Consider the following 14,779-nt stretch of genomic DNA (forward strand, 5'->3'; position numbering starts at 1 on the left):
CATGACTTAATCTTGATTAAAAATGACATTTTAGTCTCATTTAGTCTCATTTTCACCAATGGAAATGGTGTCCCTCAGGGAAAAACTCAAACTCAGGGGATGTGCGTTCATGTGGCGTTGGAATAATCAGAAAAATGAATGTCTGACTTGGAAATCTCACATAAATATTGGAAAAAACTAATCTTCAAACACTACATGAATGCAGAATAACTTTCATGGTGGATCTATTTGTAGTGTGCTATCTGTGGGGACACACCTGGATTACAGGTGAAAAAAACATGAATTAAAATTAGGACTGGGTTGATAAAATCTATTAATTGATCTAACCTTAATAGATAAATAATCTAGAATTAATAATCGTTCCATAAAAACAGAGATTAATCTAACACATAATTCTTAAGTCCACTAGCTTGATGCTAACGTATATTGAGATTTCCCAAAGGACGGCTAATGCTAACGCTCGGTCGACGTAAACACACATTGCTGACTAAATGAACATCTTTATAAACTCACAAGTTTCCAAACTCCTTTAAGGAAATATTTTTCAAAGTAACTATTTGTGGTCTAAAACAGTTTTTTTGCTCAAACTTTCTTCTTCGTCTTGAGAAAAGTGTAATGCTATAGTGTGATCGCCACCTAGTGGCCAAACTGAAAAACCCACCAGGAGAAGCAGAACAATTGTTGGAGCTTCTCTATTTGAGAATCCATGCAACTCTGTATGATATTAACAATCTCACTATTTCACTAATGCATTTACAGTATGTGAACTGGATCAGATTAATATAAATATATTCAAAACATATAGTAGATTATTTTGTATTTAGATTTGTATTTCTGTACAAATGTGTAATCTGTTTAAACTAAAATTTAATTGATTTTTTTTTTTTTTAATTACAGACTGAAATTTGACAGAGTGACACATATGACTCTCCAGATTATAAGACTCATTGTGGTTTTTAAGAACAATTTAAGACTTTTAAGTGTGATTTATAGAGCAGAAAATACAGAAGGAGTTTGAGGAGGTTTCAGAGGTTTGAATCTGAAGATCAACTCAGTAGTAATTTCTTGTTCGCAGATGTGGGCAGCTTTGAAGGGTTGCAGACTCACAGCTTCTAAAAAAAACTCTTATCTGTGTTTGATTTAGCAATGAGAAAACAAACATCAGCAAAAAAACAGCTGGTTAAACATTTAGCAGTGAGTCCTTGTCAGAAGCAAAGCGGGATGTTTGCTGTCAGATGAACATCCTGGAAGTTTCAAAACCAAAGGGGATATAGCACTTATACCATCAACCACCTGCCAGAAAAACAGGAGTTATTAGACAAATACTTCTGCAGCAGAAACAGACCACAGCCGTGACATTTGCTTTGTGTCTGCAACAGCTGCTCCGGATTTGATACATTTCTGTATATAGAGCCACTAACACGTCCAAAGTGCTATTTAAGCCATTCAAGAACCACATCAGTAATGTGTCAACAATAAAGAGAAAAACAACCGTTTTTTAAATATCAAAATGAGTGAACTATAACTCTTTCTGCACAATTATACACAAACACATTCCTTACCAATCATACAAAGAGATTTTCCTGGATTTTTTATTACATTTTCTCTCAAAGTTGAAGTGTTTCTACAATATTTTATGAGTTTGATAACTTCAGTGACTGATGTAAACTTTCTTTGCCACACAGTTAATGTAGAAGATGTAAGCATGCTGTGATAGTATCAGGTTACTGTGGGCTCTTGGTGCTTGGTAACTTTACAGATAAAGTCATAAGGAAGTCTATTTGCTTTTACTCATCGGGTGACGCAGTCGTACGGTGTCCTTGCATAAATAATAATAACTGTTAGTGAGGTGCAAGTTCTGCATCCTTACTGACCGCGCACAAAACACCGCTCACATGGAGTGTGCAAGTGATGCATTGGTGCCCGTAGGACTGCACAAAATACACCCTGATTGTCTAATGTCACAAGTCAGGCTGCATGCACGAAGCCACAACAGCTTTAATAGACTTCATGTGCAGAGGGTCTAAAAATGGAAAGATCTGTACAACAATCTGAACATTTTCACTCGATGGCACGTGTCAAAGTAGCTTATTTCTAACTTCTAATTTTGAAAAAATATATTTTTATGGAGAGTAAAATATTGAAAGTTATTTAAGGTTTAAGTTGATAATGTTCCTGCTTTTTATTATTCATAATTATATTAAAAGTTACGGTTTTAAATTCATCCATCCATCCATCTTCCTGACCGCTTATTCCCTTTTCGGGGTTGCGGGGGTGCCGGAGCCTAACCCGGCTACTGATGGGCGAAGGCGGGGTACACCCTGGACAGGTCTCCAGTCTGTCACAGGGCCTCAATCACACACACATTCACTCTCACATTCACACCTAGGGGCAATTTAGAGTCACCAATGAACCTATGAAGCATGTTTTTGGACGGTGGGAGGAAGCCGGAGTCCCCGGTGAAAACCCACGCATGCACGGGGAGAACATGCAAACTCCACACAGAAAGGTCCCAGCCGGGAGTCGAACCGGGGCCTTCTCGCTGTGAGGCAAGAGCGCTAACCACTGCGCCACCGTGCAGCCCAAAGAATGACCCCGACGTGATTTGAACACGCAACCTTCTGATCTGGAGTCAGACGCGCTACCGTTGCGCCACGAGGTCTACTACGGTTTTAAAGTTTCCGAAATTGACATTCTTCTAGCTTTTTGGACTATTTTGGAATTTACTAAGATTTTTTTTTAGGCTATTTTGGAGTTTAGCTAATATTTCAGCTACATGCTAGCTAATTTAGCCTTTTCTTTCATTTTTTTAGTCCATTTTGTAGTTTAACTAACATTTACATGCGAGCTGTTTTGACTAATTTAGGCTTTTTAAAAAAAAAAAACAACTTTATTTAGAGTTTAGTTAATACTTTTTTTGGCTAATTTAGTTTTTTTTTTGTTTTTTTAGGCTGTTTTTGACTTTGAACTTTAGCTAATATTTAAATGTTTGCTGTTTTGGCTAACCTAAGTCTCGCTTTTTTTTGTTTTCAGCCTTAGCATTTTCCGCTATGAGCTTCAGCATCTTCAGTTATCAGCACTTCAACAGCAAAATTCAGCTTACAGCATTCACACTAGCATTATCACAGGTAATGCTATATATCTAATTCATAGTCATTTCAAAACGTGTAGCTTTTAAAGTTTTTAAAATTTAGTTTTAGAGTGTTCAATAAATGTTTACCTTGTTTGACCTGCGACCTAAGGTGTGTTTTGGATTTTAGCCCCTGTGTGATTGAGTTTGACATCCCCGCTCTATGGGTTCACCGAGGAATCTCTGGTCTTAAAGGGGCTATGTCATGCAAAATCAACTTTTTTAGTTCTAAGTGTATTGTAATGTTCATTCCTCACTATAAACAGCCCCAAAGCACTATTTTGATCCATTCATATATTCCTCTAAAAACCTGTGCTCTGAGCATAAGCCCCTCCCATACCCATGAAAAACAAGCAGGTTCTCACAAGCTGATGTCACAAAGTGAGTAGGAAGAGTCTGCGCTTCCAGAACCGCCCCCAGGCTAACACAAACACACTAACTCAATAGAGCTAATGCTGATCAGCTAAACACTCTGATTTAAAATACTGTATATCTATCTATAACAGTGCTTTGTTCATGATTGTTTATTAAAACAGTTTATTTTTTATAAAGGTGTTTTTTTATTATTATCTTTATCTTACAGAAAAAGCAAACTCCAATAAAAACCACAACAACTTTCATGCATCTCTAGGTTTGATGTTATTGTGGAGTGTGTTGCGTCTGGTTTCATACCTCCTGCCACTAATCCGGATTCTCCGAGCTGGATCGCCACTCCGAACCCCCCCAGCTTGACAGGGGCGGAGTTCTCCTTGGATGCCAGGAGCACACAGTGGGGCTGAGGAGAGGAGAGAACACAGCATGATTCTAGGGTCTCTTGATGATAATTAGAGAGCGACATGCAGCTCAAAAAGTTCAAAAATAACCCATGTGACACACACGGGCACATCACCCACAGTCAAGATGTACAGGTTATTTTTGCCAGCACTTGTTCACAAAAACCCCAGAGAGAAGTACACTGCACCATGTCTGTCTTTATTATTTGAACAAATTATTTATTTGAGGGAAGACTGCTGTTTTTACATTTGAGCTGAGTTTGAAATGCAGTCTAAACCTCCCCTGCTGTAATTAGTGAGAAGTAGTCATTTGGGAAGCTTTTCTTTTCACTGATGGCTCTACTCATAATCACCAGCATGGTGTTGTGTGTGCGACCAGGAGGAGCTTCAAGTCTTTCTAAGGGGAGGAGAGAGGGTGATATCTCCACACAGCATCACAGCGATGTGGACATCCGCTGAGGAGGGCTGCTTTTCACAGCTGCAGATGTTTTTGACAAAAAGCATGGGGCAGATAGAGGCTTCCAGCTCGGCTCCGTTTGTCTTTGATCGCTGACTAACAGCCAGATCCAGTGATAGCTGAAAGAATGTTACAAGTCTTTCCAGAGCAGAGAGGTTTGAGCACTTCCTTATAACTCGAGCGGACCTTTGTGGAGAGGAACTGTAAAGGACTGAGTAGACCACAAGTTGGCTGTTATCCTGCACCTTATGTTCTGGGTGAGTAAGTAGCTTCACCAAGAAACCATAGATCTAAAAAAAGTTATTTCAGTGAGTTTTAGTTTTTTTTTTAAATGTTCCAAGCAGTGTTTTAATTATGATTATGAAGCTTTTAACCAAAATCCCACAACCTAAATGTCTTAAAAAGTCATTTTTCATGTTGATCTGAAGCCTCCGTTTCCAAAAGCAGATCTGAGGGGGTGTGGCTTTTGGAGCTTGTCTGATTATGCAACACAGTCGCAGTAAAATGGTACATATGCCACGACTTTGCACTCTGAAATACCGTGTATAATATACGCCAAACACGGTTTTTGCGTGCATATGATACGCAATGGTAGAGAATAGGTTGCGCCGGCGTACAATATGCACGACTTTTTAGGTTTCGTTTTGATCACGTGGTCAGAAATCCTCCGGCTCTTTTCTAAATGACGTCGTTCCTGGTTAAGGTTAGGATTAAGGTTATGGTTAGGGTTAGAAAAGCAAATTGTTCGTTTTTGGGACTGTCTGTGATGCTCACGGCTCAACCAGGGGGCGTGTCAAACCTGGAAAACAGACTTTGACATGTTTAGGACCGCGCGTATTATATGCACGCAAAAACCGGTTTTGGCGTATATTATACACGGTATTTCCCAAATCGTGGCATATGTACGCATTTTACTGAGACTGGGCTGGATTATGATAGCTCTGTGTCTCACTAGCGTAAATCTTCACCGCTGTTTCATAAAAACATCCATCAATCTGGGTAATGTCCAGCCGTATGGTTCTGATCCGGATGTCAGCTGGACGAGGAAGTGAAGATCTTCATGGACAGAACTTCCTCCAAAATCCTGATTCTTTCTCCTTCCAGTTCACCAAAGACTCTTTTAGCTAATTCTCCAATGTTTATTGACTGTGATCAATACATTCAATCATTGGTTTCTCAGAGTTCTTGATAAAATAATCAAAGCTAACATCAAAATGCTCTTTCATTGATTTACAATCCTTTCCAACTGCGGTCAAATGAGCCGCCGTTCACATTTCCGTGGTCACATCAAGAAGCTCCGTGGAGTCTGGTGGAGATTTTCCAGCGTTCTCAGTCCTGCTACCGTAAGTATTGGATGAAACTCACACCAAAAATCCAGTGATGCTGATTTGACCACAGAAATGTGAACGGCGGCTCATTTGACTGCAGTCAATGTGAAGATACCATCTTCTCTTCTCCAGAACCTGAACTAGACACTAGGAACAGATGAGGGTTTAGTGCATGTGCAGCAGAGCTGTTGATGGAAAGAAGATCATTCATTCAAACAGAGTCTGTCCAAGACACTTTGATGGATTTAAAAGGAGAAATACTCGGAAATGAAAAAACAAAATGATTTCTGATTACATTTGTTCTCTTTCTGAAGAAAAATGCAACATATACATGTTAAAAACAAACAAAAAAAACAGGATTTTCAACAGAGGGGGACTTTAAACCAGTGATTTTCAACTAGTGTGCCGTGAGAGATCATCAGGTGTGCCGTGGGAAATGATCTAATGTCACCTAATTAACTATTATTAAGTGTCGGTGCTGTAAGTGAGCCAGAAAATGTAATATTCTTCTGTTCCAGTGGGTGGCAGAAGAGGCTATGAATGCCTGTAAAAACAATAGAGTTATTGCTACGCGACCGCGCTTCACGCGACAGTGACCATAACAGCAAGTGACAGTGATGGAGAAGTTTTTAAGAGGGGAAAATGCAAATGGCAAACAGGGCCCTGGACAAAATCCTGACCCAGATGACGGCCCTAGTATGAGTGGTCAACGAAAGAAAACAGATGAGACGGTGAGCTCGAGACCATACAGTGAAAGCTATCTTTCATTTGGATTTACTTCCACTGGGGATGCAATGGCGCCAACTCCGCTGTGCTTGGCGTGTGGTGAGAAGCTATCCAATAGCGCCATGGTGCCAAGCAAGCTTAAGCGCCTTCTCCAAACTTATCACCCTTCCATTCAAAATAAGCCGATGGACTACTTGGTACGCTTCCGTGCAAACAATGAGAAACTGGCAAGTTTTTTGAGAAAAACCACAAAAGTAAATGAGAGAGCTAGCTACCTTGTTGCTGAACTCGTAGCTAAATTAAAAAAGTCCCACACTGTGGCAAAAACATTAATACTGCCCGCTTCATTGTTAATGAGATGCTAGGCCCTGACGCGGCCAAAGCGATAGCTAAAGTTCCTCTCTTGGACAACACAATTGCCAGACACATTGATGACACGTCTGTGGACATCCAAACTGTTTGGAAAAGATGCGAATCAGTAAGAAATTTGCCTTGCAACTTGATGAGACAACAGATATTAGTGGACATTGTCAGCTCTTGACCAACCTGCGTTTTGTGGATACAGACAGCAATAGAGAAAATTTACTATTTTACAAGGAACTGCCAGAAAAATCAACTGGAGAGGGAATATTTCGGGTCTAGGGCTGCCACGATTAGTGGACTAATCTACGACTACTCAACTATTACAATTGTCGACGACTAATTTAATAGTCGATTAGTCGTTACTTTATGTTATATGGAGTCAAAGTGTAGTAAGTAAGTTGAAAGTTACAATGGCATTATGCTAGTTTTTTGGACTATTTTGGCATTTATTAAGGTTTTTAGGCTAATTTGGAGTTTAGATAAAATTTCAGCTACATGCTAGCTGTTTTGGCTAATTTAGGCTTTTTTCAGTTTTTTTGGCTAATTTCTCATTTAACTAATATTTTAGCTAGCTATATGCTTCAGCGATTTCAGCTATTGACTTCCGCATTTTTAGCCATCAATTTCAGCATATTCAGCTATCAGCACTAGCATCTTCAGCAGCTAAATACAGCTTACAGCATTCACACTAGTCAGTTAAGATGTTTACTTTACATGACTATTAAAATATTTGTTTATGGCAGTACGTTTCAGGTCACGTCGGAATATCTTGACAAAAGTGTGTTTATGTGGGAAAACTGTACAGGGGTCTGCACTGATGGAGCCGCAGCCATGGCTGGGCGTATCAAAGGCTTCGTGATTAGGTTCAAAGAAAGAAACCCAGATATTACTGTCACGCACTGTTTTTTTGCACCGTGAGGCCCTCGTTGGAAAGACTTAACCAGCAGATCTATCACAACATAAAGTCTTATTGCTCCACATGCAGGTCCGTTGGCTGTTGCGTAGCAAAGTGCTGGCCCGTGTGTACGAACTGCAAGAGGAAGTTTTTCTGACAAACAAGAGGTCCGGTTACTTAAAGCTGCTTGCACGTGATGAGTGGTGTATAAAGTTGGCATAACTGGCAGATATATTTCATCATCTAAATGAACTGAACACACGGATGCAAGGCAGAAATGAAAACCTGCTTACTCACTGATAAAACGAACAGATTCCGTTTAAAGGTGCAGCTCTGGCAACAACATGTGCAGCGTGGCAACCTTGAGATGTTCCCACTCACAGAGAAACTGCATGATGGCGACGCTGCTGCAATGTGTGAGGTGACTGAGGAGAAGTTGTCATTTATTTGTCTTCAGCCTTCACAGAATACCTTGACTGGGTTAGGGACCCACACAGTGACGTTAAAGGAGCTCATTGAACTGAAACAAGATCGTGGTTTAAGGCTAAACTTTGCTGATCACCCTTTGACAGTTTTTGGTTATCTGTTGCCAAGGACTTCCCCATTCTGGCCAACAAAGTAATTTTGACATTGTACCTATTGTCAGCCACATATCTGTGTGAGCTGAGCTTTTCAAGATTAGCTCCGATTAAAACTAAAAACAGATAGAGACTGAGAGATGTGAGTCTGTCTAAAATTCCTGCCAGGATATCCAATTTGTGTTCATTGAAACATGCCCAGGTTTCACACGAAGTGGGTATAAATACATTTAGAAACCATATTAACTATATCTATTACATGTACCATGTTAAAATTTAATTTGGTTGGTGGTGTGCCACAGGATTTTGTACATGTTAAAGATGTGCCACGGCTCCAAAAAGGTTGAAAATCACTGCCTTAAATACAGCAAAAGTAGAATAAAACTAGATTTTTGTGCAAAAGTTCATAGGTTCCTTATTCTGCGATGGAAACTTTAGGACACGTGTCAAAGTCAAGGCCTAGGGGCCGGATCTGACCCTCCGGATTATTTTATTTTATTGTTATTCATGGCCCAATGTAATCTTTCGCTCATTTTTAACTTACATAATTTTGACAAAAATATATTTTTATGGAGAGTAAAATATTAAAAGTTATTTAAGGTTTAAATTGATTTATTCTGGAATAATATTCTTACCTTTTTATTATTCAGAATTATGTCAAAAATTTACGGTTTTAAAGTTTTAAAAATTGGCATTCTGTTAGCTTTTTGAACATTATTGTAATTTACTAACATTGTTTTGCCTATTTTGGAGTTTAGCTACTATTTCAGCTAAATGCTAGCTGTTTTGACTAACTTTTTTTTTTTCTTTTTAGATTTTAGGGTAATTTGGCATTTAGCCAATATTTTAGCTGGCTATCAGCTTCAGAATTTTCAGCTATTAGCTTTAGTGATTCCTGAATTTCCCTGAGGACTTCCAAAGGGATTAATAAAGTATTTTCTATTTCCATAATATTCTATTTCAGCTTTAGTGTTTTCAGCTGTTACCTTCAGCATTTTAGCTATTCATTTCAGCATCTTCAGCTATCAGCACTAACATTCCTCAGCAGCCAAATTCAGTTTACAGCATTCACACTAGCATAATCACAGGTAATGCTATGAATCTAGTTAATAATTATATTACAAAGTTACAGTTTTAAAAATGTAGTTTTAGAGTGTTCAATAAATGTTAATTAGCCCAAGACTTAAGGTGTCTAGAATGTTGGCCCCCTGTGTGATTGAGTTTGACACCCCTGCTTTAGGATAATAGTAATTTGACTCCACACTGAAGTGACATGGCAAAACAAACATTCTACATGCGGTTTTCTTCCCCCGGCAGGACTGGAATTAAACAAACATGGAGTCAAACAGCTGCACCACAGCGAAAGTGGAGGACTGTGTTAACGAAAAGGCCATGCAGACCCCACTGGCCGTGCTCTACTCTCTAATCTTCGTCGTGGGCCTGGTTGGGAATATTTGGGCTCTCTGGGTTTTCTTTTGCGTCCACTCCAAGAAAAACTCAGTGCACGTGTTCCTTTTAAACGTCGCCTGCGCAGATCTGTTGCTGATCTTTTGCCTGCCGTTCAGGATCTTCTATCACAGCAACGCCAACACCTGGACGCTGGGTCCTATGTTGTGCAGTTTAGTGGGCAGCCTGTTCTACATGAACATGTACACCAGCATCATTCTGCTGGGGCTGATCAGCGTGGATCGTTACTTGAAGATGCACGGGGGAGCCAGGAGGCGCAGGCTGCTGTCTGCAAAGTGGAGCTTCTTCCTTTGTGCTGTGGTCTGGACTGTGGCGTTCATGCTTTTTTTGCCATACATGATCAATCACCCAAAGTCAGGCAGGTTGGTCCTTTTTTAGTCTTTCTGTTGGGTCAGATGTGTAAAATGACTGAGCATAATGTGTGGTGTTTGCAGATGTTTCCACTACAAAGACCTGAGTAAAGAAAAGTGGAAGGCCTACATCAACATCTGTGGGCTGCTCACCTTCTGGTTTGTGTTCATCTCTCTAATGGTGTCCTACGTAAAGATTGCCCTGAAACTTCTAAGAAGATCTCAAGAGAATCCAGACCTCCCCAATTCACACAGTTTTTTCCAGAATGCCCGGAAGTCCTTCTTCATCTTCTTCGTCTTCACCATCTGCTTCTTGCCCTACCACATAGTTAGGCCTTTCTACATAGCAACGCAGATCCAACCAACGTCCCTTTTCTGGAGGGACGTGGCGAACAAAACCAACGAGCTGACTTTGGTCCTCAGTGCCCTGAACAGCTGCCTGGACCCCATCATGTACTACCTGCTGTCCTCCTCGGTGAGGAAGGAGGTGCTGGACTTGGTGAGCAGAGCCTTTTGTCTGCCACGTGTTCCTGAAGCCTGTGCAACCAGCAATGGTACTGATATGGACGGTAGGAGGACCACATCAAACCAAACGACGTCAGTGACTGTAGATGTCAATGAAATGCTCTCTAAGTGAAGACAGCCTGAGTAGTGAAGATTGTGGCCATGTGATGGTAAAGCGTGTATTTGACACCTTCTGATTTATCTAGGGCGGGGTTGATAAAATCGATATGAATCAATCTAAGCTTGATAGATCAATAATCGATCTATAAAAGTAGAGCTCAATCTAATTCACGTGTCCAAGTCAATTATATTCAGCCCTCCAGATCATTTTATATTATTATTAACAGTCTTATATATAATTGATATAATTTATGAAAAGCAAAATCTTTTGGGATATTTATAAGTTTCATTTTTTATATAAAATGGCATACAAGTAAAGATTTATTTCTTTTAACATTTATTTTATTTCTAACTTGTATAATTTTGACAGAATATATTATTTTAGAGAGTAAAATGTTGAAAGTTATTTAAGGTTACAGGTTGATTTATTCTGGAAAAATATTTGTCCTTTTTTATTCTTATTTATGTTTAAAAAAAAGTTGTGTTTTTAAAGTTTAAAAGTTTTGACTATTTCATTTTATGTGTTGATAAATGTTTATCGTGTTCGGCCCGCGACCTAGTGCATGTTTTGCATTTGGCTCCCTCTGTGATTGAGTTTGACACCCCTGATCTAACGCATAATCCTAAAGTCGGCTAGCTTGATGCTAACATATAATGGGATTTCCCATAGAATGGCTAATGCTAACGCTCGGTCAACCTAAACCAGTAAAAGAGCCATTTAGGCCTATTTGGTACTGATCAAAACCTAGTTGGAGCCACAAAGCCTTTTTTTTTTACCCTTTAAGGAAAAATTGACACTATATTGGACCATTATATTGTTGTTTTTTTTAAATAAAAAATATAAATTATATTTATGTTTGGGTACGAATATGTATATAAATATTACGATAAATGGGAATTTTCTTATAGTGTAATGTTGTTTTTTACTTGAGACAGAAGCTCATTTAACTTTTTTTCAAAATAAAAGACTTCCTGTCCCAAACAGGAACATTCAAGTGAAGTAATTGTATTTGTAAACAACACGAGACAAAGATGTGCATTTTTCTCTTGTTATACTTTAGGCTTACTATGGTAAGCTGTCATTCTTTTTCCTACTTACTACTGCTGTTAACTGGAGCATAAACATCAAACATGATTGGTTAATGATCCAGTAGAAAAAGGATATGAAGAATGAACAAATCTATATATTTTAGCCACTCCCCTCTGAATAGCTACTAACCATTGGTTACACCCCAAGGAAACAATCAGTCAATTAACAGGTTTACCTTAGAGACATGATGTCAAATCAGTCAGAACTTGTGAATTTATGCAATAAAGTTGTTGTTTTTGTCAACCAGCTTTGTAGAACTACTGCACAGTGATGATACTTTAAGCCTTTTTAGGGAAGACATATTTTCTTTAGACAGTTCATTTCAATTCATCATGAAGCTTCCAGTTATTCTCCATACGTTTTTACAGAAACACTTTCTTTCATGTTAAAATCCCATCATGTTTGTTGTTCAGAGGAACACCAGAAGTAAGCAGGTGGTGGAGCTGTTCATTAGAAAGTTCTGTTTGTCTGAACGAGAGGATCTCCACTGCTTTAAGGATGTGTTCCTTAGAAAAGGCTTCCCTTTATCTTCCTGCTTTTTCTGTCTTTTGTACCTTTCACCTGGCTGTTGATACCTTTTGCATGCTAACATTTTGAAAACTGTCATTGTGATGATTGTTTTGCTTTTTCAAAATATTAATTTTAATTATCAAAAGAGCTTTTTTACTTTTTACATTTCCATATTTTAACAAATTTAAACTAATTTGGATAAATTAGGTCAGGTTAAATGTCAGGTTTTCAGGGAGAAACTATTTCTGGGTCCTGATTTAGTCTGGGTGTGTGTGTGTGGAAGGAACAACAATGCAGCATCTAAACAACTCAATCTTAGAGGACAAAGCCACAGTTCTGAGTAAACTCCATTAAATCTGACCCAAAGAAGGAAAAACACAAATTACAGAGAGAAAACTGTCATTTAAAAAGAGAAAACCTGCCATGTCTCCCCCTTTGGGACTTCAATGTGCTTTGAAGCAGTTCTGAAATAGCAGCAACTTCTCATGAAGAAATGTTGACAGCATCAGGACCGCTAAGAAAAACAACGAGGGAAGACTCAACAAACACCCCCACCACATAAAGCTTCCTCACAGGATGATTTACAGCTTCTTTTCATGAGAAAAAACCATAAAAGTTGCAACTTTTTGAGCAGATGCCCAACTCTACCGATTTACACCTAGAACAACAGCGCCCTCTATGGACCAAACAAACTGGGAAATGATGAAGGAAGAATTATCAATCTAATCTCATCAACAAATCACTCATTTTAAAGTTCACAATTACAAATAAACAAACAATCAAAAGCAATATAATGAAAAAAAATACATTCTAAAAAATTTAAAATGAAACATTTTAGAAAGCAAGTTATTTCCAAAAATTAAAATGAAATGTAAAAAAAAAATGCAACAAAATACGAAATCAGAAAAAGTAAAATTTTAATGGACATCACTGATTAGAAAATGATGTTCGTTCACCTTTTCAACTGGAAGCGACATCTTCCATCAGTTGATATTTCTGACTGCAGCCACTGCAGAGGTTCAGTGATTGCTCCATCAAGTTTAGATCAAACCTCCCTCTCTGCGTTCGCTCTTCCTCAAATGTCATCATCAGTGATGTCCCATAATACCACCTTCATCTTTAACATTTCATCTTTTTAACTGATGAAGCTGCTTGGATGAGCGGCAAAACTTTTAAAGGTAAATCAATTTAAGTCCTGTTGCTTTCACTCAGCTTCAAGGGAACGCCACATGGATAAAAGAAAACATTTCAGTTTGAATTCTGGAAATTACTGTTTTCTGAAACACATTTTTAATGTTTTGGCTATTGGAATTTTGCTTTGATTTCTAAAATGTAATGTTGTTTTTTTATTATTTGTTTTGGGATCTTTAAAGTGTTTTTGTGTGGAGTAATTTGTTGATGTAATTTGAACTTCAGGGCCACCGTACAAAACACAGCGATGAGGAGAATAACAGAAAAGAAAATCAGCTGAAAACCTTAATGATTTTAATATTACAACTTTTTTATTTTTTAAATCTACATTTAAAAATTAAAAGGCTGATTTAGTTTGTAAAGGTTGTGGATTTTACAAGTTTTAAAATTCATATGCAGTTTATTCTGTTTATCTCTTGGAAAATTACAAAACAAGATATATGGCATTACCTGCTATAAAGCTAGTGTCAATGCTGTAAGCTGAATGTGCCTGCTGAAAATGCTGAAAACCTGATAGCTGAAAATGCTAAAATTGATAGCTGAAAATACTGAAACATATAGCTAGATGAAAATGCTGAACCTGATAGATGAAAAAGCTAAACTTTATAGTTAGCTACAAATGCTAAACCTGAAAGCTGAACATGCTGAAACTTATAGCTATCTAAAAATGCTTAACTTGATAGTTGAAAAGGCTAAACCTATAGCTACCTAAAAATGCTGAAGCTGATAGCTAAAATGCTTAACCTAATAGTTGAAAATGCTGAACTCTATAGCTAGCTAAAATGTTGAAACTGATAGCTAAAAATGCTGAAGCTGATAGCTGAAAATGCTGAACCTTATAGCTAGCTAAAAATGCTGAAGCTGATAGTTGAAAAAACTGAAACTTATAACTAACTGAAACTGCTGAAGTTGATAGCTGAAAATGCTGAAGCAGAAAGCTTGCTAAAATATTAGCTAAATGCCAAATTAGCCCCAAAAAAGAAAAAACAAAAAAAAATGGAAAAATGTCTAATTTTGCCAGAACAGCTAGCATAATGCTAAAATATTAGTTAAACTCCAAATTAGCCTAAAAAAACTGGAAAATTGTCCAAGTTAACTAAGTTGCAAAAAAAAAAAACGTACGGGGACGCGCAGGAGAATCTCTATTGTGTGAATGCTGTGAAGCATTCACTCTATAACTACTATTACTTTTTTGTAAGTGCATTGAATTATACATTATTTTGAAGGCCTATTTGCTGTCTTAAATGAGCAGTAATGGTAGATGTCTGCAGCACGATGCAGCCTGAAGTCGGCTGGA

General features: G+C 38.1%; 2 protein-coding genes and 1 non-coding gene across 19 annotated transcripts in view; 1 reads left to right on the forward strand and 2 right to left on the reverse strand.

The window, feature by feature from the left end:
* Window positions 1-14,779, reverse strand: part of caska (calcium/calmodulin-dependent serine protein kinase a) — a 136,334-nt gene that overhangs the window by 40,941 nt on the left and 80,614 nt on the right. For all 17 annotated transcript variants that reach the window (XM_024286027.2, XM_024286024.2, XM_024286028.2 and 14 more), the window contains exon 6: window positions 3,803-3,905. In XM_024286027.2, the coding sequence (XP_024141795.1) occupies window positions 3,803-3,905 (103 nt within the window). The remainder of the gene's footprint in view (window positions 1-3,802; window positions 3,906-14,779) is intronic.
* Window positions 2,591-2,662, reverse strand: trnaw-cca. Its single transcript has one exon. It is a non-coding gene; the product is annotated as a tRNA-Trp (tRNA).
* On the forward strand, window positions 4,087-11,016 carry gpr34b (G protein-coupled receptor 34b). The gene is made up of 3 exons (XM_024286030.2): window positions 4,087-4,617; window positions 9,568-10,079; window positions 10,152-11,016. Exons 2-3 carry the CDS (start codon window positions 9,586-9,588, stop codon window positions 10,702-10,704), a joined length of 1,047 nt encoding a protein of 348 aa, XP_024141798.1. The 5' UTR covers window positions 4,087-4,617; window positions 9,568-9,585; the 3' UTR covers window positions 10,705-11,016.

This window comes from Oryzias melastigma, linkage group LG21, assembly GCF_002922805.2.
Source record: "Oryzias melastigma strain HK-1 linkage group LG21, ASM292280v2, whole genome shotgun sequence".
NCBI classification, from domain to species: Eukaryota; Metazoa; Chordata; class Actinopteri; order Beloniformes; family Adrianichthyidae; genus Oryzias; species Oryzias melastigma.

Coding starts and splice junctions, on each gene's coding strand:
- gpr34b (XM_024286030.2), top strand. CDS start 9,586: ATGGAGTCAAACAGCTGCACCACAGCGAAAGTGGAGGACTGTGTTAAC. Junction 10,080..10,151: donor AATCACCCAAAGTCAGGCAG/GTTGGTCCTTTT, acceptor TGGTGTTTGCAG/ATGTTTCCACTACAAAGACC.